Source organism: Watersipora subatra, chromosome 1, assembly GCF_963576615.1.
Source record: "Watersipora subatra chromosome 1, tzWatSuba1.1, whole genome shotgun sequence".
Lineage (NCBI taxonomy): Eukaryota > Metazoa > Bryozoa > Gymnolaemata > Cheilostomatida > Watersiporidae > Watersipora > Watersipora subatra.
The window spans coordinates 76,714,345-76,741,654 of NC_088708.1; the positions used below are offsets into that span (position 1 = coordinate 76,714,345).

Here is a 27,310-nt window from a genome sequence, read left to right on the forward strand (position 1 = left end):
TCTGTCGACCCTGTCGACCTAGTATAAAACCCCTTTTGTGCAATCCCTTGTGTGAAGTGGTTAATGTTGACCGGTAGAGTAAGCCGACCTAGTCGCCTCTACGTGTTGGTCACGGGGAACCAGCACACAACCTCCTGTGAAGGGTGAATGTTGACCGGTAGAGTAAGCCGACCTAGTCGCCTCTACGTGTTGGTCGCAGGAACCAATACACTATTCATTCAACTAGTTTGGAACTCTTGTGAATACTTGCATTTGTGTTTAGAGTTTGCGGTGGTGTTGTGGCTGAAAGTCAAGGTTCAAACTCAAAAAAGTTCTTTACAATTATTATAACTCACATCGGTAACGTCATAATCTCTATAAAGTTCAGTCCTAGCGGTTGTCGCACATTGCTAAACTAATGTCAGCAATTTGATCAAGATAGTCCAGAACAAAGTAATGATTCTATAAAGATTATACATTTAACAAAAAAACTTTATTAAATAATATTTGATTTGAGTACAGAATCAGACGAAGTAGAAATATCAATAAAACCAGGTAATCTGTTAGGATGACGTGGAGGTCTCAAATTTGAGATTTCTGTATCTGTTGATTACTATTTTTGAATAACAACTCTTTGGTTTTTCGTCTCTTGGAACAACTCACTTTCAATTTACTATTAGAAGGTTTAGACGTAGAATCAGTCTCAAATCAAATGTAAATGACCTTTCAATGTTTCCTTTAAATCTAACCATGTGATCCATGCAAAAAGCTGTCGCTTCATCTAGGAGCTGGTGAGTTGTGCAGAGTCACACTCTTATCTTTCATACAAAAGAGTCATTTGTTTTCATATTTAGTAACACGAAAGAATATGCTGTAGATGTGAGCTTGTACAAAATTTAGCAATAATTGCTTACTTTGCAAAACTGTTATTTTTATATAATAATACTGTTAAGATAATAAAGGGCTGAAAGACAAAGTTTATGTCGAGTAGATTATAGTCCTTGGTCAGCGAGGAAAACACTAAAACTCAAGCCGTCTCTTACAAGGAAACATCTAGTTCTAATCAGCAAGGGCATTGTTGAAATATGACTGTGAATATGATGTGTAAATATTTTCCACACGGCGCTTGTCTAAAAACCACTGATAGTAGTTTAGGTAATATGATATTGGTATTAAAGGCCTAATGATATCTACCTAATGATAGTTACCATGCACTGTCAATGATTTATTCAAGCCGCAAAATCTTCGCTGATGAAAGTCGATCACAAAATAACTGACATAAATTATATGAAAATTATGTCTCTTGATATAACCGTTGCATGTCTTTATATTACATGAATTTAGACATTTCTGTTTAATATGATAACTTTTTGTTTATTTACGAATTACAGCTCCTTGATTTAGTAATAACAAATAGTGGAACTAGGCATAATATATATTATTGCCATATAATAATGACTTGTAAATTATTATTATTATTATTATACTATAATAATTATTTTAGAGTTGTTATATTTTCAAGTATTTGACTAGTTGTCAAAAGAGAAAGCTCATCTAATTCTTGTCACATTAGCTCAGCTTTTGTTATCAGTGTTTGGGTGGCTCAGCACCCATAACTCAAGCTACAGACCAGGTAGAGATTTATAATATTGTCTCTCAGTCGGTAATTGAATGTCACCACCACTTCTTTCAAGTAACTGTGGTTCTTGCATAACTTTTTAAGAGAATCTGTTAAAGTGTTAGTAGCTTGTTGATAGCATATCTGAAAGCTGTTAACAACAATACAGTTTTGTGTCTGCTGATATTTTATTACACAGAAAAGAGAAATGTTATGTAGCCAAGCAAATGTTATAGTAAAAAAATGTTTTATCACTACCTAAAAAGAATGCATGCGCCAAATCTTTCCCTGTCAAAGTCTGAAAATGCACAAAGAAAGATAGTATAAATATTAAAAAATAACTTATCGAAACATGCCTGATTGGATCTAATATAATCAGTTCGTAAGGGCCTTCCAAGTTGCTGAGAGCTCAGCTAAGCAGTTGACTGTAGTAGAGGGGTCAACAGCGGAGTCTATGGACGTGACGATGCTTGCTCACTAGAATATTCGTCTGCTGTGTCGCTGTATTGAGTGTGTGCTGGATAGTATGACATAGAGCGATATCTTGCTGCACTCGGAACAAGTGATGGGGCTCCGACCTAGAATATTCCAAAACTGATCGTTATGACAGCATGAGAGACAGAAAAAACTTTTAGCAACTTAAGAAACGTTTTCAATTCTAGATTTTAGTACTGCAGAAAACAACAACTTTCTGAAATGCTAAGTGATGGTCGCAACAAACAGTCTTCAAGCATTCCGGAACCCGTATTAAATGAAAGATAAGACCCCAGCAACTAATGCACCTACCAGTGAACATAGGAATATGCGAACCTGCATTGGTGGATGCCATTGAAAATGTGTAGCTCTTCAAGTCAATACAGGAACTGCATCTGAAGGTATCACTGGAACAGGAACAACCAAGTGTGGCGGAACTATGCGATGAGGAGCTGCGACTCGTTCTCGAGCTGGTCTTGGTACAAATTCGCTAGCTTGAGGATTAAACTTGTAAGATTTCTCTATATCTGTAAATATAAGGCAAAATCTGAAAGACTGAGTAATTGTAAAGGACAGGGCAACAGGGTTACTATTATATTTTATTGTATAAAGTATATGACTATATGACCGACCCATCATTCAGTCATACGAAAATGAGTAAACAGGGAACAAAACCAAACTGAGACTGGCACCTTTCAACAGACAGATATTATTCCTAACTAAAATTTCAATTTGTTGAAACAAAAGTTTTATTTGAGCTGAGAAATAACCTTGTAGGGGGATATGAGTAATTATACATTTTCTTCTTGGTTGTATTTGGAAGAATGGAAAATGAGTCCAAACGATGTACGAAATCATTGTAGATTTTTCCAGAAAGTATCGGTATTTGTATCGATATGGGGTCATTGTCTGTGGGATTTGTTTTACAAAATTTTGATGTCAGTTGTTGCTAGGGTTGTGATTCAGTTCAACAACTTTACTATAAGTTTTATGTAGACAAAAACATTGGGTTTGGGATCAGGTGTGCGGTATTTAGCAATACAAAATGAAACTGTCACAAAGTCAAGTTCAGTGCAGTTCAGCAGACACTGGTTCTCAAAATTAGACTGTTTATACTCACCCATATAGTTGAGGTAGTCCTGCAGCTGGGCAAACGTCACTCCGCGTAGACTCCCATTGCACTGGCATTGCTCCAGATAGTGGATCCAGAGGCTCCTAACAATCAAACAGAGTATATGGAGAAAATCTAATTTGTAAGAGAGTGTTACATTTGTGTAAATAAGAAAATAACGCTGTATTCATTTGCTGCGGAGCTCACCTGCACTTTCCAACAGTAACGAGTGAAAAAGGATCTCCTATAATGGTTACTAAGGACTGGGCACGGGTAATGGCAGTGTTGAGCAGCTTGGGGTTGGAAAGAAAGCCAAAATCTGCCTCATTCCCATCAACATCGAGACAGGAATGATATGTTCGCACTGCATTGATGACAACGACACGAAACTGTTTACCTAGAAAATAAACTTGAATTGTGAAGTACGATTATACTTAAACATCAGTTATAAATTTACATAAAGCAACGCAATAATTGCACAACACACCTTGCACATTTGATATTTTTTCCACTTGAATCTCACGAAGAGGACTAGGCTTTTCTTTGAGCAACTTCCTCACAATAGCCACTTGATCTGTGTAGGGGAGGATGATTCCGACTGACTCTGGATTAAACTCCCCCCATAGGTCCTCAGGCCAGTTGGCCAGCAGGTCAGTGACAAAGTCAACTGTTTCATGAACCTGGTGACAGAAGAGAAAGACTACAACAATGCGCTATAATTTTGTTAAAGATCAAACACTACGCCAAGCTCTTTTTATATAATGGCTTTGTAAATATTTTAATTAAGTGTTTCATCAACGGAAGACTAGCAAAAAAAATTCAGAATACCAACCTCTGCCAGATTATAAAACCCTGTGCTTTTATCATGTTGTAAACTTTCACCACGGGCAGCGATAAATGAGAGCGGGTAGAGACACGGGTGGCTTGGCTCATCTCCCATAGCTTCCAGCATACCATTATAGAAATAACGAGAAGAGAACCTGACGAGTGACTCGTGGGATCTGTAGTTCTCATTCAGAGTAACTAAAACATGAACATAGAATAATTAGCAAAAGGCCATCATTATTGGTAGGAAATATAATCAAACATGGGTGAAAGTGTCCAAGTATAGGCATGGTCACACGTGCACCGAACCGACGGAGGATCGGTTCGGAGGCTGGTTCGGTTCGTGGCACATGTCACACGGCCACCGAAGTAACTTTGCTTCCTAGATACCATACGTATAGAAACAGGACACGGTTTCATTAGTAGTTGTTATGTATTTGAGTTAAATATTTCTATTGTAAACAAAAAAACTTTGAGGAACAATTATAAATTATAATTACACAGCAGATTTATCAGAAGATCGTTCGGCTGCTCAAAATAAATCACTCGATACAAATATTTTGCTAACCCTTCCCATCAACATAATTATTTTTTTTTTTATTAACATATGAATGTTTTTCTATGCTGAGTACATAACAAACAAAAACAGTCTTTATCATAGTACTGCGGTTTTACATAAATAAATCAGTCAACGATAGTTCATCAGGATGAATATGACACATTACTTATATTCTACACGAAAGAAAATCACAACCATTCCCGTACATTTATGCAAAACTTAAGTGCAATATCTTACATTTATGCAACCCAATCACAAGTCCGGGTGAACCTTGTCGTAAATTGCTTCATGTTGTTTATTTAACGAAATAAAAGTATCGTCCCATTTCTTTTTTAACTTTACTCACACGCACGTAAGAAGAAATGTGACGCGTGCTCGCTAGAATTCTAAAATTTTAACCAGCCAATAAGAGCAAGGGTTCGGCACGAAATTTCGAGCAGTACCGAAATAGTTCGTTTCGGCCAGAAATGTCCTCAGTCGAACTTTTTAGAGCTGAAAACGACGTCGTTTTGCGTCATTTAGCTCGGTTCGGTGCCCGTGTGACCACGGCTTATGATAGGCTAGGTGTGAAGTCAGAGTTATAGATGAGTAGTGAGTGAAAACCATGCTACTAAATGCAAACATCAATTTTGGAGCCATGCTACTAACTGCAGGTATCAAGTATCTCTAGCTAGAAGCAGCAACGGTATGTTGATTAAATGTGCCATAGTTTACCTTTACATTCAAAGGTGTCCGGGTAAAGCTTGGTTAATCGCTCAAACATACTGCTAGCCAACCCATACTTCTTCGCACGCTTTGAGAAGACATCCGGGTTCATCTGCAATGTAAACCATAACTGTCGCGTACAACTTTTATCGCATATACTAGGTAAATCAGACACGCTGATTCCGATTTTGTACTCAAAATAAAGATTGGTTCATTAACTTTCAGAGTATTGAAGGCTTTTTCACAGCGTTCTAATATTGGTCTCAAAAACAACACAACAAGCTCCGCCCATAAATACGTGATGTAACCTAGCTTTTTAGGAACGGAGGTTAGGAATGTTTAGACCGATTTAGAATAATATAGATGGGTGTTTTAAAATCCATTATTATCTAAATTTAGCCTTAGAAATAATCTGTCTATTTTGAAAGGTAAATAAGCTATTTAGCATTGCATATTTAAAAATGAGCTCATAAAAGCGCGATAACAGCGCTAGCTTGTGATAAAATCGCGATTTTTTGAGCTCATTTTTCTTGGCGTTCTGCCTATTTAAACATCATGTAACAAGCTACGAGCAATTTTAAATAGTTTATATACCTTTCATAAAAAACTGAGATTATTTTACAGGCTGGATTTAGTTTATAATGGGTTTTAAGACACCCATCTCTATTATTCTAAATCGGACTAAACATCCCTAACTTCCGTTCCTGAAAAAGCTAGGTTTCGTCACATATTTATGGGCGGAGCTTGTTATGCCGATTGTGTTGTTTTAGAGACGGATATTGAAACGCTTTAAAAAAGCCTTAATGACTTTGAAGGTTAGTGGACTAATCTTTATTTTGAGTACAAAATCAGAATCCGCGTGTCTGATTTACTTACAAAATGCAATAAAAGTTGTATGTGACAGTTAAGGTTAAGGATGAAAAGGAAAAAGCAATAGACATGGCATATACATGTATACAATTCTATTGTTTAACTCTTTCACTGCCAACCATGTACAAATTCGGCCTAGTGCCAGGCACCTTACCGAAAATTGCCGATATTGCTTCATGATATGTATATAGTATTTTTTCAATTTCAATCTCTATCTAGAACATTTTTGTTACATATTTTATTTTGCTAACATTTCAACCAACATTGCTAAGTGAAAATTCAATGGATCTGTACTCTGAGCGATGATAAAGCTATGTGAAGCTACATGTACTATCGACGCGAAGCTAAAACGGTCCTCAACAAGGTTCCTTACTCTTACAAAACGATTACTGTCACCACTATCAGTGACAGTGCTGCTACTTTAATTGTCTGTATAATCGCGAAAATCTGAAATTGGCTATAATGTCATCAACATAACTAATTACCTGTTTTCTGACTCGCGCGGTACTTAACAAAACTTACATAAAAATGTGCCTCTTTAGATTAGAAACTCTCAAACAAAAGTTTAAAACTGCTTCGTTGTTCTAGGCTAATTTTATAGATGAATTTTTTGTCAATTTCAATTTCATAAAAGTCTTAAAGATCGTGGGTAGTGTTGTCAACGAATAATAAAATTAAGTTACAACACAATTGCTGGGGAAGTCGCAAAAATGCATATATAGCAGTCGACCCTAAAAAATGCCTAAATGTCTCTATGCCGGCAAAAGGGTTACAAGAATACTATATTCAGCCACATGGCCATAATTAAAAAAGTATGCAGTTTACTATTTTATAATTTATACATTTACTGATACATATTGAAATGTTAATTTATACTAAGCATTCTAAACTCACCTGCATGTGATCACCCGCCATTATAATCTTAGTGTTGGGTCCAGCTAGCGCGAATGGTATGATTGTATCAACTTCCTTTGCCTGTGCCGCTTCATCCACCATGATATGAGTGAAGAAACCTGTGAACAAAGTACAGAAATAATACACATTAGCACAAAAGCTACACTCTTTACCTTGCATGAGCGAGTTGAGTAAAGTCGAACACTTTTCCTGAGCGAATTCCTTACTGAGCAAGATGAAACTAGTCTGGTAAATACAGAGTGCAACACTGAGCATGAAAAGAAAAATACTAGGAATACTATTTATAGCAAAATATACCTTTGGGTAGCTGAAGACGAAGCAGGCTGTAACAAGATGCAAGGGTAACAATGACAACCTTTACACCTTGTAAGTCGCTCATAACCGGGTCACGAAAGGACTGCGAGACATGGTCGAATAGGGTGTAGTTCTTGACAGTGGGATGAACAGCTGCACTCCATCGATGTTTGTAGTAAAGCCTCAGTACCTTACAGGATGGTTTAATGGCTAGATACGAGTGGATATGCTCTTTGATATACAGGTCAGCAGCGCTGTAAATGAGGAAACATAATCAGCTGCAACACCTTCTAATGGCTTTTTGCTGACACAGACAAAGCATCAATCTAATGGCATGGTATGATCAACACTGACTTCTGCAACTGAATGGATAATCTCTAAGAACGTTCTGATGGCTCTATACAAGATAATATACCAGCACGTATTCACCACTTTTTATGAAGAACGCTATGTAACATGTTGGCAGGTAATATCCACATGAGCCATTTGATGATGCGACTGATTAACCTGAAACGGCCAACGAACAAAGCAGTAACTAGATGGGCAGTTGATAAAAACCTGTTGGAATGAGTGCAGAGAAGGATTCGGTTCTCAGTTTTCTCTATAAGATGCAGCAATGTAGTAGCCAATGTCAATGTCTTTCCTGTTCCGAAAGGTCCGATGAGAAGAACAGGGTGAGGCTGGACAGGTTTGGTCATTGCGTTGAAGCCGTCTTTTTGCTTCCGATTTAGCGTAAATGTTCTTGATCTGACCTCATCCATGCTACAAGTGGAGCAACTGATGAACTATAGGAACATTTCTGGTTGAAGAGATTGCTCATAAAAAGAACAGTATAAATATGGATACTCACGGTGTCTGGACTTGAGAAGGCCTCATATGTTGTGGTGCAGGAAATAATCGACTGATATTATCCAGTTGATCCAAGGCTGAGTGCATCTCACAAAACGGTAGCCTGTTCACGACAAACTGTACCTATAAAGTAATATAGGAATGAAATAGTGGAAGATGCAAAGAACTTCACAAAATGCATAACAATCCAGAGCACCATAAATATTACCTGACATCTTCTAGAAGTTTGAGCCTTGATTTTAGAGAACTTTACCAATTTAGCCGTCACCCTGAAGATCATGCCAGCTTTACAATGGTCTAATATAGGACACTCAAACACCTGCGAGAAATAAAGGAGCTGTGAAAATGGAAGCGAATGCAATCATATGAGGGCCAAAATACACACAAATATTTTGTTTGGAAATATTTTCAACTATTTTAGATTTGAGTTTTAGCACATACAGAGAAATGAAGCAAATGAAAGTTCAATTTCAAAAGCTATAGATCAATGCGGGTGTTAGTTTGCAGTTCAATACAACCAGTCACACGTTGGCAGAGCATGTCAAGGTACACACAAGTTATGTAAAGAGACTCATACCACTGAAGGACAAGGATCCGTGTCACATGTTATCAGTAGGCTGTTAACATTCTGCAAGAGAATCCTTCCAGGCACTGTATCCTCTGATAAAGCATTGTCGAGTGGCAGTTCTCCGAATAGTTCGGCAGGCCGAGCATAATTAGTAGTGCTGTCGATAAGAGATTCTCTCGTGTAGGTCTGAGTGAAATGTACCACCCCACTCAGCTGGAGCCTACAAAGCAGCAGAACAACTTAAAAGATTTTTAAAGTTCCTTGCATGCAAGTTGGCATCAATCAAAATCATTAGCCAAAAGAGCATAGTGTCAGAACAAGACTAGATTTCATGTGCAGTTGTATAACATAAAGCGGTAGAACTACTAAAACGGAATCAGAAAAGTTCAGAGTAGTAGAACTGTAAACAAACTACTAACTTGGAAAGTTCATGGAATTGCTCCATCTCCTCGAGATATAATAGTGAGTGATTGTAAAGTCTGTAGTTGAAGGCGGAAAGATTGCTTTGAGACGCAACAATCTCTATACAGTCTTCAACATTAGAAGGTCTCTTGTATTGTTCACTCAACTGTTCATCTTGTTCTGAATCCATCCTAAACACAAGAGCCACATAACACCACTATCAACATCTTTAAACATTAATTACAACAGAAGAATTTAGCTTTTCTTATTGATCTTTGTGGCAATTTTAATGAATAAGAAAAGAAAGTGAACAGCATTAACAAGATACTTCAAATAAGAACTTATGGTAAAAGTAAACAGACACTTACGACTCCTGCCATTTAACGATGCGCAACTTAGGCAGACTGTCCCATCGCCGGCTTTCCGTGACAGCTACGTCTGCTACAGGATTGGTCATTGTCATCGGCCAAACTGTCACTTTTAACTTCCTGTACAAGTACCTTTCTCGATCCATTGCAAAGACAACTCTTTGTCGATAGACGCCATATGCGTTGCATTTGAACTCAACCTGCAAGGCGAAGATTCTTAGATGAACTATGCAAAACTCACAAAGTATGTTCATGAGGGGTAGCTGGACTACGGAGTTGACACGATGAATTTCTAATTATTTTAATATAATTCTGTGCAAACAAAAACATTGCGATACACCACAAATAAAAAGGTCTTCACTCACCTTTACTCTAAAGGTTTGTGGAGCATGCTCTCTTGTATCATAATAAGGAAACCTCCATTCTCGCTGACCACCTCGTCGCATTGGCAGTCTTTCCACATCACCTGATCCCAAAACATTCCTTGTGACATATTGGAGAGAAAAGTTGGCTGCCGTTTCATTGTCGATGAGAACGATTCCCTTTACACACTCCTACAACAAAAAGAGTCACATGAAAAGATGCTCCGCTCACGTTTCATATGCAGACTATTTTATTATAGTCATCACTCAAAAGTATTATTTTAGCACATTATGTTCAGTAAAGGTGATGTAATACAGAAAAGCATATTTAGCAATAAACGTTTCAAATAACTAGTAAATATAACATTATTTTAAAAAGTTATTACGGATAATTATTGATTATGATTCTCTCAAAAAATGCTTACCGATGATGAAACATTAAATATCCAGCTAACCACCTCAGACTTGCTCTCTACCACAATGGTATCTTGTTTATCAAGGTACATCTCAACACCATCCAGATATTTTTTCAACTACAACAGGCCGGAATGAGTGCATCACATAACTACAGCTTCTGTCAACATGAGAATATATATGACATGAAGGTCAGATGAAAACCATTTACTTTTTTAAGAATGTGAAGAATATTAAACACAAGGAGAAAAGTAGATGTCTAGGAATTAGACTTCAGCACTCATGTACCCTAAAGCAGCTGATGCATGTAGTTACCACCAATTAGTTGTTCCCTCTGTTATGACCACATTTACTCTGGGTATAGAAACAGATGCCAGAGACCTTTGACTAATACCAGTAGAGCTGTAGAAAAATAAACTCATGAAAAGCTTGAAATAAGGAAAACTCGCCGAAGTAATATGACATGTAGATATAGTAAAACTTGACTCACAGGATGAGAAGCGTCTTGTACGAGTCTAAGGTGACGACGCAACCTTTCAGTCAGAGAAGTTGGCTCATGTCCTAAAGTTATTTGGTTGATTAGATGGTTATCTACAGCCAATCTCATCATCCGTAGCTCCAGCTCATCCTCACTGTGTGCTCTGTTGCAAGTAGGCCGGCGTGAACAAGCTCCCTGACTAAAATAAACAATGCAGTTTCTCAGGCTGCTGAAAGATAACTTTTTAAACGGCACGAAATCAAAAAATTGTAGGATCTGGCAGTTTTATCGAAAGCTGTAAATATTTTTAAAGGATGCAAGATGAGATGAAAACCAGAAATAAGTAATTTTTATTCTGATTAAACCAGTTAGTCAACTGAGATTTCTTATAAACCGACAAATTTCTAAAATTAACAAATAGAAAGCAAACATTGGCATCTTGGCATCTTCTATTTGTAAGAAATGAAAATGATGAACATGCAATAAATTAGCATGAGCTCTGCCACTACTGAACTGAGCTACTCGCCTACTCGCCACTACACCACTCGCTGAGCTACTCAAATATTCAGCATATTTCACAAGTATAGTCAAGACATTGGTATATAGTTGTTTATATCCTGCAAAAAGCTTAGAAATGTGTTTACTTACCGATTACAAATTGACATTTCCTCTCGAGCCTGCTGGCCCACATAGACTGGCTCGCCTTCATAAAATCTAACATCTATACCATCCCAGGCAGTACCAAATTGCCATGTATTCTACAGATAGAGGAGATCAACTATGTTTCTCTGAAGAGTGAAAGGTTACTTCAAGGATTATCAAACAGCTTCAAACAATGAAATCTATAAGCCTACTGCATACACTTACCCAAGTATAACCCGCCATGTTCTTCTGTAGATGTTGAGATATATTTAACCAGATGAGCCTAAAATGATAATACGACTTGTGAAATATGTACTAGCATACAGCTGCCACATCCATCATAGAGATATGATACTTATTGACGAATGACCAACATTTTTAATATAAAACTCACCGAATGTGTACGATCTGACAAAAGAGAGGAGTAACTAAGAATCCAAGTATCCGAGGTTCTTGAAAAAGAATGAGAACAGAGAGTCAGCCCTCTCGTCTTTATGTCTTCATCTCACACCGGAAATAAATAACCTCATAAAAGTGCATTGCTCATTGGACGGTTTCTTCAAGGGTCCGCCTTCTGGACTGCTTTCCAATCGAGAGTTTATATGACATTCGCTTTAAATTGTGTAGTAAAAGGGAGAGTGCAAAGTTATTGGAGTTCCTTACAATGGAGACAAACCAACAATTATCTTTCCAGACGCTATTGTCAGTGTCTACCAGAATCTTTAATTGCAGTTTCTATAGTCTAAATACTGTGAAACAGTTAATATCTTAATAGCTGTGAATATAATTGAGGAGAATAATCTTTTACAGAATTAGTGACTAGCTAATGACTAGAGTAAGAAATGAGGGTGACGCATGAATGTGCCACAGGAGATACAGCTCAAGCAGGAGGTCATAATGTATATCAGTATAACTAACTAGATAGATACATGTTTAGATCAAACCTAGACATTGTCATGGTTTTGGTGAGCTCACAATAAAACTTGACTTTGGTTTAAAAAGCTTCAGAAAGTATTGCTGTTACTCATGCTCATGATATGAACTATTATAATACTGTTATGTGTGTAACAGAAATGAATAAATATAAAATAGCACATTTGTATCAAACAATAAAGTCTATATCATATCTGATAAAACTATTTCACAATAACTCACATAGAGTATTACGGTGTGTCATTATTTTACGATGTCATATATTATTGATAACACGGGGATAAAGAATAGTGTAAATGGTGAGCACTCTATTTTCATACAGTTTACATAAAAAAGAAGGCATCGAAGCTTTAGGAGTTCTTGTAATAAGTTGTAAGGTAGGAGGTTACAGTAATATGTACATGAAGGAATTTCTAGGTTAGAGAAAGTAAAGCTGTTAGGAGTATACAAGTAAACAATAGAAAGATTAAAATGGCATATAAGAAAGGGTTTAAAGTGTACAATGGGTATTTATGAGATGTGTTTGGGGTCTCTGCAATTATAGGGTAAGTCATGTCCTCTTCAACATCTTGTGAACTTCAAGAGACCATGGATGGTTGATATCTAAAAGTTTGCAATTGTCTTGCAAGTTTTAGTCACGAAATTAGCCCGTGAGAAATATTGTAAAGTTGTCCATAATAACTCGCAGAGAAAGACCTCAGTTTTAAAGGCGATTATCAACAATCAGAAGAAGGAGGCCCTCAATGATTATCATTCATATTTATAATAATGATAATGGTAGAAAAAAGATACAAATATACAAACAAGTATCATCCTTCATAGGAATAAATGATACATCTCTTACAAATATATTCAAAATGCTTTACAGGAAATAAAAAGATGACACCATAACAAGAATACCGATAAATTCACTGTGGATAAACGATTACTTTTCCTCCGACACGTATAATCCAAGTTTACGATTGGCAAATAGTACTAAAAGGTTAAATATAAAACACATATGAATTTAGACCAACTAAATCTATGAGTAGATTGTCACACCCTAACAATAAATCCTTGAACAAACTTACAAAAAGTTTTAGTAGATTTTATCAGAAAGTATCCGTATTTTTCTATCATTTACAGTTGTTTTTGATGTTTAAGGTGATCTGACTGGCAGGAAGTTTCAAGATTAAAATAGACAATCTTAATTGCGATTAAAAGCTCATATGAAGAATGCTTGAAAATTGACTTCGTTAGTTATTATCATAGCGATTGTGGATATCTACTATATCGTTGAAGCAGTAGCTTTGCAGATCTTTATTCTGTCAGTATTTTTGCAACTGCAGACGCCCTAATCGCATCTTTGCTTACTCTGAGCATTTTAATTGTGATCAAGTTTTGTTAAATTTAAGCTTGAAACATCCTGGCAGTCAGATTACTACAAATATCAAAAACAATCGCAAATGATAGAAAGTTACTGATACTTGCTATTAAAATTAATTAAAATTTAGTGTAAGTTCATCATTAAATAATAGTGACAACAAAAGATGCTGACAACAAGATTAAGGTAGCGACTCTTGTAACTCTGGTAACAACTGACAAGATAGCACCGTGCTTTCTGGTTAGCATGAGGGCAGGTACCTCAGTGTCATATCAGCTATACAAAACACCTTATCAGGCTATCAACTCATTTAAAACTTACATGTAGCTCACCTTACCTATGATCATTTTCACACGAAATAATCAACCTCGTTTGAATAGGAGGTAAGCATAATAAATACGCCGATCTAGTCGAGCTGAGTTGTCAATAGCTATTCACTAAATTTCCATGTTTCTCTTGGTGATGAACTGTTTTACAATACTTTACCAGACTTTTAAGGAACTCTTGAGATGACAGGATCCCGCAATAACATGACATAGCATTTCAGATACATATTAATGGAGCAGGAATTGGGAATACTATTACCTCTTACATAAGCAATGCAGTTAATGAAATCTACAGAAGTTTATTATTCTTACATCAATTTATCAAAGTATAAAAACTTGAGCCACTGAGGCTTTTATAAACAGAGTCTATACTAGTCAGATTGGCATTTTGGTGTATGCTTATGTCAAAGTTTAGCCAGAAGTACAGAGATTAACATCAAAAATATTTAAAACAATCTTGTCATATTAAAGTATTTACAGCAATTTGCTTACAGAAAAAAGCGAGTCTCATGAGACACTTTTCTCCATGGAAGTGTCAAAGTGACAATCTAATCGCTGGAACCTGATGCTCTGCAACACAACCTACCTGACATACACTGTTAAATAGTAGAACACAAGTAGTAGAAACAGGAGCTAGTAATTACCCTAATGACATAATTAGTCTGCTAACATATTCTGAATTAATTTAAAATCTTTTATTTTCAGGACCTATGTTCAACATTCTTCAGAGTTATCACTAGTAAATGAAAGAATATTACAAGTTCTTTAATATGATTAAAGTGAGAGGAATAGTGAGCATGTATTGCAGTATCAAGGATGTAGCTGGTTAAGTGAGAGGAATAGTGAGCATGTATTGCAGTATCAAGGATGTAACTGGTTAAGTGAGAGGAATAGTGAGCATGTATTACAGTATCAAGGATGTAACTGGTTAAGTGAGAGGAATAGTGAGCATGTATTGCAGTATCAAGGATGTAACTGGTTAAGTGAGAGGAATAGTGAGCATGTATTACAGTATCAAGGATGTAGCTGGTTAAGTTGGTATTAATAATTGTTCAGTGTGAATACAGGCCAAATTAGAATAAACAACAAACATAGATAAACTCACAAAACAACCAAAAACTTGTAATTATATATCAGATATGGTGCAGCCTGTGAATCTCTCATAAAATTTCTGCTAATATTGAGTCTGCTTATTATCATCACTCAATATTAATCTCTTGATATTTGAGTAACATAATAAATTAATGCTTATAAGTGTAGATCCACAAATGCAACACTAAATTACTAGTGCTACAAAGATTTTAATCCAACAACACCTTCTCAGAAAAGACAAAAAGACAATGGGCAGCCCTAGTTATGCGGACATCCAAATAGCTAATCACTTTGTGTGCTGGAGTATGCTTAGTATCCATGAGCATACTTCCTTTCTTATGAAAAGAGTTATCGCCTTTTTATCTGGCACAAAAAAAATCTATGAAATTTATTGTAAAGATGGTGTATGATCATTATGATCATTTCTCATAGACTCAACTATAGAAGCAATTATCTTCCCCTTATTGACCAATTGCGTTGCATCATGTATTTGAATACAGAATGATCTTGAGTCAGGCTGTGTGTGACACACGTATCGTATCGGTTTACGCTTTGCCTAGAGACGTATAGTGCAAAGCCCGCGACCTATGTCTACTATGTGTCTACTATGTGTCTACTATGTGTCTACTATGTGTCTACTATGTGTCTACTATGTGTCTACTATGTGTCTACTATGTGTCTACTATGTGTCTACTATGTGTCTACTATGTGGCTATGAGTTTACTTGGCCTTTATTTTTATCGCATGATTGGCTGGTATGGATGGGCCATACTTGTTAGCCAGTGATATGTGATTTCAGGACTGGTCGTTGACCTGTGAACTCTGTTTTAGCAGCCGGGGATCGCGCCGTTAGTCCACGCAGTCAAAATGACACAATCTACTTTGCTTGCAGCTGATCATGTATTTGACTACTAAAAGAATTCTTGTTGCACCAAGTCTCCAAGCATACCTGCCAACTTTCACGCATTGGGCGCGAGACTCACGCAATTGCCCCATGCCTCACGCATCTCACACCCGTGTCACGCAATTGCCCCTTTTACCCAAGCAACCCTGATTTTTGCCTCAATCTTCAAGTAGTAATCATATACTTACTATCAATAAACAACTATGTATACACATATTTGTGGCATTCTCATCTTTCAATAACCTCCATGACATGTGGTTTCCAGATGGAGTTATATTATCTTCCACTGTGGTGTTTTTTACGCTATGAAAATTTACCCCACTTATCAAATCCTCGCGTTTTCATTGGCCCCAAAATAGACTCTCACTCTTTTCCCCACTCCAAGGTTGACAAGTCTGTCTCCAAGGACTGGGAAGCAAAAGGTACTAATTATGAACTTTTTCATAATATTTTAATCTGTAAGTTCTTGTTCTTTCATTTGCCTATGATTGTACTGTGCGAGCCTCGTGATGTTGCTATTCATTCAACTAGTTTGGAACTCTTATGAATACTTGTATTTGTGTTTTGAGTTTGGTGGTGGTGTTGTGGCTGAAGGTCAAGGTTCAAACTCAAGAAAGTTGCTTGCAATTATTATAACTCACATCGGTAACGTCATAATCTCTATAAAGTTCAGTCCTAGCGGTTGTACAAATAATTGATTAGCTTTGCGAGACCGGCATTTTTATATAATAATACTGTTAATATAATAAAGGACTGAAAAACAACCTCTATGTCAAATAGATTATAGTCCTTGGTCAGCCAGGAACACACCGAAAACTCAAGCCGCCCGTAAAGGAAACATCCAGTTCTAATCAGTGTGGGCATTGTTGAAGTATGATTGTGAATATGGTGTGTGAATATTTTCCTATATATAATAATGACCTGTAAACTATTATTATTATACTATAATAATGATTTTAGAGTTGTTTTATTGTCAAGTATTTGACTAGTTGTCAAAAGAGGAAGCTCATGTAATTCTTGTCATATTAGCTGAGTTTTTGTTACCATTGTTTGGGTGGCTCAGCACCATAACTCAAGCTACAGTGTTTGGGTGGCTCAGCACCGTAACTCAAGCTACGGACTAGATAGAGATGTATAATATTGTCTTTAAGTCTGCAATTGTATGCTACCTCTACTCCCTTTAAGTAACTGTGGTTTTTTACATCGCCGCTAACTTTTTAAGAGAATCTGCTAAAGTGTTAGTAGCTTGTTGATAATGTATCTGAAAACTGTTAACAACAATACAGTTTTGTGTCTGCTGATATTTTATTACACAGAAAAAAGAAATGTTATGTAGCCAAGCGAATGTAAAAGTAAAAAAAAGTTTTATCACTACCTGAAAGGTATGTGTGCGCCAAATCTTTCCCTATTAAAGTCTGAAAATGCGCAAAGAAAGATAGTATAAAAATTAAAAAATAATTTATCGGAACATGGATCTAAAATAATCAGTTCGTATGGCCCTTCCAAGTTGCTGAGGGCTCAGCTAAGCAGTCGACTGTAGTAAAGAGGTCAACAGCGGAGTCTATAGACGTGACGATGCTTGCTCATTCGAATATTCGTCTGCTGCGTCGCTGTAGTGAAAGTGTGCTGGATGGTATGACATGGAGTGATATCTTGCTGCACTCGGAACGTATCGAATAAATGGGGCTCCGACCTAGAATATTCCAGAACTGATCATTATGACAGCATGAGAAACAGAAAAAACTTCTAGCAACTTTAGAAACCTTTTCAATTCTAGATTTGAGTACTGCAAAAAGCAACAACTTTCTGAAATGCTAGGTGGTGGCCACAACAAACAGTCTTCAAGCATTCCGGAACCAGTGTAGACAACAGGGCCAACGCTGGCTGAAAGGTCTTTTAGCGATACGCAATACTCCAGAAACCTATGGGTTATTGTCCCCTGCACAACTACTTCAGGGTAGAGTGTTGCGTGATGGTATGCTTGTGTGTGAGACTGCTATGCTGGTAAGTCAAATGATTTAAATGAGTACCGTGAGCAGTTGAGTAGGATTAAATCAAGAGATAGATTTTACCATGATAATCATGCTGGTAGAGAGAAAAGCAAATGGATGAAGGCCAGCAGTGTTATTTCAAAACTGCTACAAAAGGCTGGGTTTCAGGTAAGTTAGGAAAGGTTGTTGGTGACAGGTCTTTTAATGTACAGAAGCCTAATGGTCAGACATGTAGACGCAATCGCATTCATATACGACCTAGTCATGTACGTAGCGCTGGATAAGCAAAAGGTTGCCTTCAATATCAGCAGGTAAGTGAAATTTAAATGAAAGATAAGACCCCAGCAACTATTGTGCCTACCAGTGAACATAGAAGTATGCGAACCTGCACAGGTGGATGCCATCGAGGTTGTGTAACTCCCTGAGTTAATACAGGAACTGCATCTGAAGGTATTACTGGAACAGGAACAACCAAGTGTGGCGGAACTATGCGATGAGGAGCTGCGACTCGTTCTCGAGCTGGTCTTGGTACGAATTCGCTAGCTTGAGAATTAAACTTGTAAGATTTCTCTATATCTGTAAATATAAGGCAAAATCTGAAAGACTGAGTAATTGTAAAGGACAGGGCAACAGGGTTACTGTTATATTTTATTGTATAAAGTATATGACTATATGACCGACCCATCATTCAGTCATATGATAATGAGTAAACAGGGAACAAAACCAAACTGAGACTGGCACCTTTCAAAAGACAGATATTATTCCTAACTAAAATTTCAACTTGTTGAAACAAAAGTTTTCTTTGAGCTGAGCAATAACCTTGTAGGGGGATATGAGTAATTATACATTTTCTTCTTGGTTATATTTGGAAGAATGGAAAATGAGTCCAAACGATGTACGAAATCATTGTAGATTTTTCCAGAAAGTATCGGTATTTGTATTGATATGGGGTCATTGTCTGTGGGATTTGTTTTATAAAATTTTGATGTCAGTTGTTGCTAGGGTTGTGATTCAGTTCATCAACTTTACTATAAGTTTTATGTAAACAAAAACATTAGGTTTGGGATCAGGTGTGCGGTATTTAGCAATACAAAATGAAACTGTCACAAAGTCAAGTTCAGTGCAGTTCAGCAGACACTGGTTCTCAAAATTAGACTGTTTATACTCACCCATATAGTTGAGGTAGTCCTGCAGCTGGGCAAACGTCACTCCGCGTAGACTCCCATTGCACTGGCATTGCTCCAGATAGTGAATCCAGAGGCTCCTAACAATCAAACAGAGTATATGGAAAAAACGTAGCTTGCAAGATAACGTTACATTTGTGTAAATAAGAATATAACGCTGTATTCATTTGCTGCGGAGCTCACCTGCACTTGCCGACAGTGACGAGCAAAAAAGGATCTCCTATGATGGTTACTAGGGACTGGGCACGGGTAATAGCAGTGTTGAGCAGCTTGGGGTTGGAAAGAAAGCCAAAATCTGCCTCATTTTCATCAACATCCAGACATGAATTATATGTGCGCACTGCATTGATGACAACGACACGAAACTGTTTACCTAGAAAACAAACCTGAATTGTGAAATACTGTTATATTTAAGCATCAGTTATAAATTTAAATAAAGCAAAGCGATAACTGCATAACACACCTTGCACATTCGATATTTTTTCCACTTGAATCTCACGAAGAGGACTAGGCTTTTCTTTGAGCATCTTCCTCACAATAGCCACTTGATCTGTGTAGGGGAGGATGATTCCGACTGACTCTGGATTAAACTCACCCCATTGGTCCTCAGGCCAGTTGGCCAGCAGGTCAGTGACAAAGTCAACTGTTTCATGAACCTGGTGACAGAAGAGAAAGACTACAACAATGCGCTATAATTTTGTTAAAGATCAAACACTACGCCAAGCTCTTTTCATATAATGGCTTTGTAAATATTTTAATTAAGTGTTCCATCGACGAAGGAATAGCAAAAGAGATTCAAAATGCTAACCTCTGCCAGATTATAATACCCTGTGCCTTTATCATGTTGTAAACTTTCACCACGGGCAGCGATGAATGAGAGCGGGTAGAGACACGGGTGGCTTGGCTCATCTCCCATAGATTCCAGCAAACCATTATAGAAATAACGAGAAGAGAACCTGACGAGTGACTCGTGGGATCTGTAGTTCTCATTTAGAGTAACTAAAACATGACCATAGAATAATTAGCAAAAGGCCATCATTATTGGTATAGGAAATATAATCAAACATGGGTGAAAGTGTCCAAGTATGATAGGCTAGGTGTGATGCTGCTAACTGCAAACATCAAGTATCTATAGCTAGAAGCAGCAACGGTATGTTGATTAAATGTGTCATAGTTTACCTTTACATTCAAAGGTGTCCGGGTAAAGCTTGGTTAATCGCTCAAACATACTGCTAGCCAACCCATATTTCTTTGCACGCTTTGAGAAAACATCCGGGTTCATCTGCAATGTAACGATGGAAAAGAAAAAGCGATAGACATGACATATACACAATTCTATTGCATATACCGTAAGACCTCATGCTCCCGCCGCGCAGCTTGTGCTAAAAAACAAATGACTCACGAAAGAAAAAATAATCCTCCAACAAGCCGCATATGCCCGCAGACCGCGGCTAATGACAGAGGTTTTGTCGTCCTTGACCCCTTCAGGAGTGAGAGTGTTGAGACGGGTTTCGTTATACTCTCGTCCTCTTGAATAAGAAAACAGGCTACATCAGTACATATGAAAAGAATTTTCTTTTACTTCCGAGTTCGAATTAAAATTCCTAAACCCTTGCATCAAGAACTTACTTGCCATGTCTCAGCTAGATTTTTATTTCGCTGTTAAAGGGCTTCACGTTTACGGAAAAATGCCAGTCAAGAAGGAAAAGGTGTTAATAACCTATGACTGTGGTGAGTTAAACATGACCGATAAATTCTTCTTTAGTCTAAAGTATTCCATAAACATGAAAATAAACCTTGAAAATAAACGAGTAGGTCACTAAAACCCCGTACATAAAAGTGTATCTGACTGCAATTTTATGGTTATAGCGCGGAACTGAGCAGAAACCGTGTTTATCGAGAAGCCGCCCTGAGCCCCACATAAGTTTTAAAAACTTGTCTTTAGCTGCCGCCTCTGACCTTGAACCAGGAACCGCGCCCAACGACAAGCCGCACGGCTTGAGCACAAGGACTTACGGTATACAATTCTATTGTTGAGAAGGTTACTATATTCAGCCACATGGCCGTAATTAAAAAGGTATGCAGTTTACTATTTTATAAAACAGTCCATGTCAATAAAATCAGCTGAACCAATGCTAAAGATGACATTTACTGATGCATATTGGAATGTTAATTTATACTAAGCATTCTAAACTCACCTGCATGTGATCACCCGCCATTATAATCTTAGTGTTGGGTCCAGCTAGCGTGAATGGTATGATTGTATCAACTTCCTTTGCCTGTGCCGCTTCATCCACCATGATATGAGTGAAGAAACCTGTGAACAAAGTACAGAAAAAATACACATTAGCACAAAAGCTACACTCTTTACCTTGCATGAGCGAGTTGAGTAAAGTGGAAAACTTTTTTTGACCGAATTCCTTACTGAGCATGATGAAACTGGTCTGGTAAATACAGAGTGCAGCACTGAGCGTGAAAAGAAAAATGCTCGGAATACCACTTATAGCAAAATATACCTTTGGGTAGCTGAAGACGAAGCAGGCTGTAACAAGATGAAAGGGTAACGATGACAACCCTTACACCTTGTAAGTCGCTCATAACCGGGTCACGAAAGGACTGCGAGACATGGTCGAATAGGGTGTAGTTCTTGACAGTGGGATGAACAGCTGCACTCCATCGATGTTTGTAGTAAAGCCTCAGTACCTTACAGGATGGTTTAATGGCTAGATATGAGTGAATATGCTCTTTGATATACAGGTCAGCAGCGCTGTAAATGAGGAAACATAATCAGCTGCAACACCTTCTAATGGCTTTTTGCTGACACAGACAAAGCATCAATTTAATGGCATGGTATGATCAACACTGAAGGAATTCTGCAACTGAATGGATACTCTTCAAGAACGTCCTGATGGCTCTATACGATATAATATACCAGCACGTATTCACCACTTTTTATGAAGTATGATATGTAACATGTTAGCAGGTAATATCCACATGAGCCATTTGACGATGCGACTGATTAACCTGAAACGGCCAACGAACAAAGCAGTAGCTAGATAGGCAGTTGATAAAAACCTGTTGGAGTGAGTGCAGAGAAGGATGCGGTTCTCAGTGTTCTCTATAAGATGCAGCAGTGTAGTAGCCAATGTCAATGTCTTTCCTGTTCCGAAAGGCCCGATGAGAAGAACAGGGTGAGGCTGGATAGGCTTAGTCATCGCGTTGAAGCCGTCTTTCTGTTTCCGATTTAGCACAAAGGGTCTTGATCTGATCCCATTCATGCTACAAGGGGAGCAACTGATGAACTATAGGAACATTTCTGGTTGAAGAAGTCGCTCAAAGAAAGAACAGTCTAAATATAGATATTCACCATGTCTGGACTTGAGAAGGCCTCATATATTGAGGTGCAGGAAATAATCGAATAATATTATCCAGTTGATCCAAGGCTGAGTGCATCTCACAAAACGGTAGCCTGTTCACGACAAACTGTACCTATGAAGGAAGTAGTGGAAGAATGAAATAGGAATGAAATAGTGGAAGATGCAAAGAACTTCACAAAATGCATAACAATCCAGAGCACCATAAATATTACCTGACATCTTCTAGAAGTTTGCGCCTTGATTTTAAAGAACTTTACCAATTTAGCCGTCACCCTGAAGATCATGCCAGCTTTACAATGGTCTAATATAGGACACTCAAACACCTGTGAGAAATAAAGGAGCTGCGAGAATGGAAGCGAATGCAATCATATGAGGGCCAAAATTACTATAGATATAGAAAGCTAAAAGCTATAGATCAATACGGGTGTTAGTTTGCAGTTCAATACAATGAGTCACACGTTGGCAGAGCATGTCAAGGTGCACAAAAGTTATGTAAAGAGATTCATACCACTGAAGGACAAGGATCCATGTCACATGTTATTAGTAGGCTGTTAACATTCTGCAAAAGAATCCTTCCAGGCACTGTATCCTCTGATAAAGCATTGTCGAGTGGCAGTTCTCCGAATAGTTCGGCAGGCCGAGCATAGTTAGTAGTGTTGTTGACAAGGGATTCTCTCGTGTAGGTCTGAGTAAAATGTACCACCCTACTCAGCTGGAGCCTACAAAGCAGCGGAACAACTTAAAAGATTTTTAAAGTTCCTGGCATGCAAGTTGGCATCAATCAAAATCAATAGCCAAAAAGCATAGTGTCAGAACAAGACTACATTTCAAATGCAGTTGCATGAAGCGGTAGAACTACTAGAACAAAATCAGGAAAGTTTAGAGTTGTAGAAGTGTAAACACGCTACTAACTTGGAAAGTTCATGGAATTGCTCTATCTCCTCGAGATATAATAGTGAGTGATTGTAGAGTTTGTAGTTGGAAGCGGAAAGACTGCCTTGAGACTCAACAATCTCTACACAGTCTTCAACATTAGAAGGTCTCCTGTATTGTTCACTCAACTGTTCATCTTGTTCTGAATCCATTCTAAACACAAGAGCCACATGACGTCACTATCAACATCTTTAAACATTAATTACAACAGAAGATGTTAGCTTTTCTTATTGATCTTTGTGGCAATTTTAATGAATAAGAAAAGAAAGTGAACAGCATTAACAAGATACTTCAAATAAGAACTTATGGTAAAAGTAAACAGACACTTACGACTCCTGCCATTTAACGATGCGCAACTCAGGCAGACTGTCCCATCGCCGGCTTTCCGTGACAGCTAGGTCTGTTACAGGATTGGTCATTGTCATCGGCCGAACTGTCACTTTTAACTTCCTGTACAAGTACCTTTCTCGATCCATTGCAAAGACAACTCTTTGTTGATAGACGCCATATGCGTTGCATTTGAACTCAACCTGCAAAGCAAAAATTCTTAGGTGAACTATGCAAAACTCACCAAGTATGTTCATGAGGGGTAGCTGGACCACGGAGTTGACAAGATGAAGTTGTATTTATTTTAATACAATTCTGTGCAAACGAAAACATTGCGAGACACCGCTAATAAAAAGGTCTTTACTCACCTTTACTCTAAAGGTTTGTGGAGCATGCCTTCTTGTATCATAATAAGGAAACCTCCATTCTCGCTGACCATCTCGTCGCATTGGCAGTCTTTCCACATCACCCGATCCCAAAACATTCCTTGTGACATATTGAAGAGAAAAGTTGGCTGCCGTTTCATTGTCGATGAGAACGATTCCCTTTAGACACTCCTACAACAAAGAAAGTCACATGAAAAGATGCTCCGCTCACGTTTCATATGCAGACTATTTTATTATAGTCATCACTCAAAAGTCTTATTTTCGCACATTATGCTCAGTAAAGGTGATGTAATACAGAAAAGCATATTTAGCAATAAACGTTTCAAATAACTAGTAAATATAACATTATTTTAAAAAGTTATTACGAATAATTATTGATTATGATTCTCTCAAAAAATGCTTACCGATGATGAAACATTAAATATCCAGCTAACCACCTCAGACTTGCTCTCTACCACAATGGTATCTTGTTTATCAAGGTACATCTCAACACCATCCAGATATTTTTTCAACTACAACAGGCAGGTATGAGTGCATCACATAACTACAGTTTCTGTCAGCAAGAGAATATATATATTGCATGAAGGCCAGATGAAAACCATTTAAGTCGGATATGTCCAAAGTCAGGCCCGCGGGCCAAATGCGGCCCAGGGTCAATTTTCATTTAGCCCGCAGCCTCTGTCATAAAATCGATACGTCTGGCTCGCCTGTAGAATTAATCCTTCGAACCTAACGGCGATTTTCCAGCATTGCATAGGGTGTGTCAAAATCCCTAACGGCCGGAATTCTGGCATTCACATGGCTCTGTTTACAAAAGTAGTTTGTAACTAACGGCATAAACCAATCACATTAATTCTTGCACAGGATGTTTGACCAGAAATGTCTCATCAATTTGTAACAGTTTTCAAATATCTTCATTTCCTTAGAAAAATTTCCTTAGCAAATTTTATTAGAATGGCATTGCGAAAAAATTGATACGACTCGTTTGTTGGTAGGTCCTAAATACTTTTGATGCAAATAAAGAATTTCATGATATACTAAGTATAAATTTCCATTTCATTTTGAGTCATGAAATGATGATGAACATGTGCTCAATGGATATGATGCTACTGTAATTGTTTTCACGAGTTTTTTAGAATCGTACAAATTTTCATAGTTTTGGCGCGAATAATGGTGACGCGCGGTTTTGTTTGTTTGATGACATTTGCTGTAGGCTGCTCAACCTTCCTACTAATGTTTTACCAAATATCATTGTATTATGGGCATGTTTAGTTATATTTAATAAAAGTTTAAAAACTTAGAATGGCTGGACAGATTGCTTAGGGTTACTGACACCACTGACAAAACTACCAGTGTTCAAAAGGTTAATAAATTGAGCAGAAGCGCTGTTACCTGCGTGTTAAACATTTAAAAATCCAATCAACATTTATAGCTACTGTCATACTTTAAATGAGCCCTGCACTTGTTGATGTGCTTATTACTTGTTCATTTTTCTGTAATTGTGTTTAAAAGTTTTATAAATATTAAACTGCCATGGCAAGATATTGTTTCACGTTTCAAATGTAATTTGTACTCAAGAGTACAAATTACGTCTGTTCAACTGTTACAAAAAGTTGGTGTTAAAAAAGTGAAGTTAAATGATTATTAAATTTCAATTATAATGTCAATGCAAATTTGATACGCATGTTTTAAATGAACCAAAACACATGCTTAAGATAGCTGAACTTAAAACATAAAAGCAAATATGAAACACGGATTGGCTCGGTAAAGTTTATTTACATTAATTGCTGTTATCTGTAAAAATGTCTGCCAAGGATGGCCTCCTAAACTTTTAACACGCCAAATCTGCCCCCTTTGCAAAAGGTTTGGACGGTCCTGATTTACGTGAAGAATATTAAACACAAGGAGAGAAGAAGATGTCTAGGAATTAGTTAGAATTCAGCACTCATGTTCCCTAAAGCAGCTGACGCATGTAGTTACCACCAGGTAGTTGTTCCTTCTAGTTATGACCACATTTACTCTGGGTATACCAACAAATGCTAGAGACCTTTGACTAACACCAGTAGAGCTGTAGACAAAATACTCATGAAGAGCTTGAAATAAGGAAAACTCGCTGAAGTAACATGACCTGTAGATATATTAAAACTTGACTCACTAGATGAGAAGCGTCTTGTATGAGTCTAAGGTGACGACGCAACCTTTCAGTCAGAGAAGTTGGCTCATGTCCTAAAGTTATTCGGTTGGTTAGACGGTTATCTACAGCCAATCTCATCATCCGTAGCTCCAGTTCATCCTCACTGTGTGCTCTGTTGCAAGTAGGCCGGCGTGAACAAGCTCCCTGACTGAAATAAGCAACATCATTTAATATGTTAATATAGTGATATGAGCTCGGCCTAGCTTCTACTCAAATGTTCAGCATGTTTCACAAGTGTAGTCAAGACATTTGTAGTTGTTTATATCCTGCAAAAAGCTTAGAAAATTGTTCACTCACCGATTACAAATTGACATTTCCTCTCGAGCCTGCTGGCCCCCATAGACTGGCTCGCCTTCATAAAATCTAACATCTACGCCATCCCAGGCACTACCAACTTGCCATGTATTCTACAGATAGAGGAGATCAACTATGTTTCTCTGAATGAGTAAGACGTTACTTCAAGGATTATCAAACAGCTTCAAACAATGAAATCTATAAGCCTACTGCATACACTTACCCAAGTATAACCCGCCATGTTCTTCTGTAGATTTTGAGATATATTTAACCAGATGAGCCTAAAATGATAATACGACTTGTGAAATCTGTACTAGCATATAGCTGCCACATCCATCGTAGAGATATGATACTTATTGACGAATGACAAACATTTTTAATATAAAACTCACCGAATGTGTACGATCTGACAAAAGAGAGGAGTAACTAAGAATCCAAGTATCCGAGGTTCTTGAAAAAGAATGAGAACAGAGAGTCAGCAATCTCGTCTTTATATCTTCATCTCAGACCGGAAATAAATAACCTCATAAAAGTGCATTGCTCATTGGACGGTTTCTTCAAGGGTCCGCCTTC

At 37.5% G+C, this 27,310-nt stretch overlaps 2 protein-coding genes across 2 annotated transcripts; both read right to left on the reverse strand.

Annotated features, from left to right (window-relative positions):
- Positions 1-2,443: 2,443 nt before the first annotated feature.
- Positions 2,444-11,676, reverse strand: LOC137391673 (probable helicase with zinc finger domain). The gene is made up of 19 exons (XM_068078198.1): positions 11,659-11,676; positions 11,440-11,549; positions 10,804-10,990; positions 10,325-10,432; positions 9,903-10,091; positions 9,538-9,737; positions 9,187-9,360; positions 8,777-8,987; positions 8,408-8,536; positions 8,201-8,322; positions 7,909-8,112; positions 7,354-7,604; positions 7,036-7,154; positions 5,281-5,383; positions 4,015-4,205; positions 3,670-3,862; positions 3,390-3,579; positions 3,192-3,286; positions 2,444-2,598 (listed from the first exon to the last, which is right to left on the reverse strand). The coding sequence occupies exons 1-19, from the start codon at positions 11,674-11,676 to the stop codon at positions 2,444-2,446; spliced, it is 2,949 nt and encodes a 982-aa protein (XP_067934299.1).
- A 5,936-nt stretch (positions 11,677-17,612) lies between these two features.
- On the reverse strand, positions 17,613-26,978 carry LOC137391682 (probable helicase with zinc finger domain). The gene is made up of 20 exons (XM_068078208.1): positions 26,961-26,978; positions 26,741-26,850; positions 26,405-26,591; positions 24,654-24,761; positions 24,232-24,420; positions 23,867-24,066; positions 23,516-23,689; positions 23,112-23,322; positions 22,816-22,944; positions 22,594-22,715; positions 22,302-22,505; positions 21,743-21,993; positions 21,425-21,543; positions 20,406-20,508; positions 20,035-20,225; positions 19,690-19,882; positions 19,410-19,599; positions 19,212-19,306; positions 18,428-18,618; positions 17,613-17,744 (listed from the first exon to the last, which is right to left on the reverse strand). The coding sequence occupies exons 1-20, from the start codon at positions 26,976-26,978 to the stop codon at positions 17,613-17,615; spliced, it is 3,117 nt and encodes a 1,038-aa protein (XP_067934309.1).
- Positions 26,979-27,310: the final 332 nt, after the last annotated feature.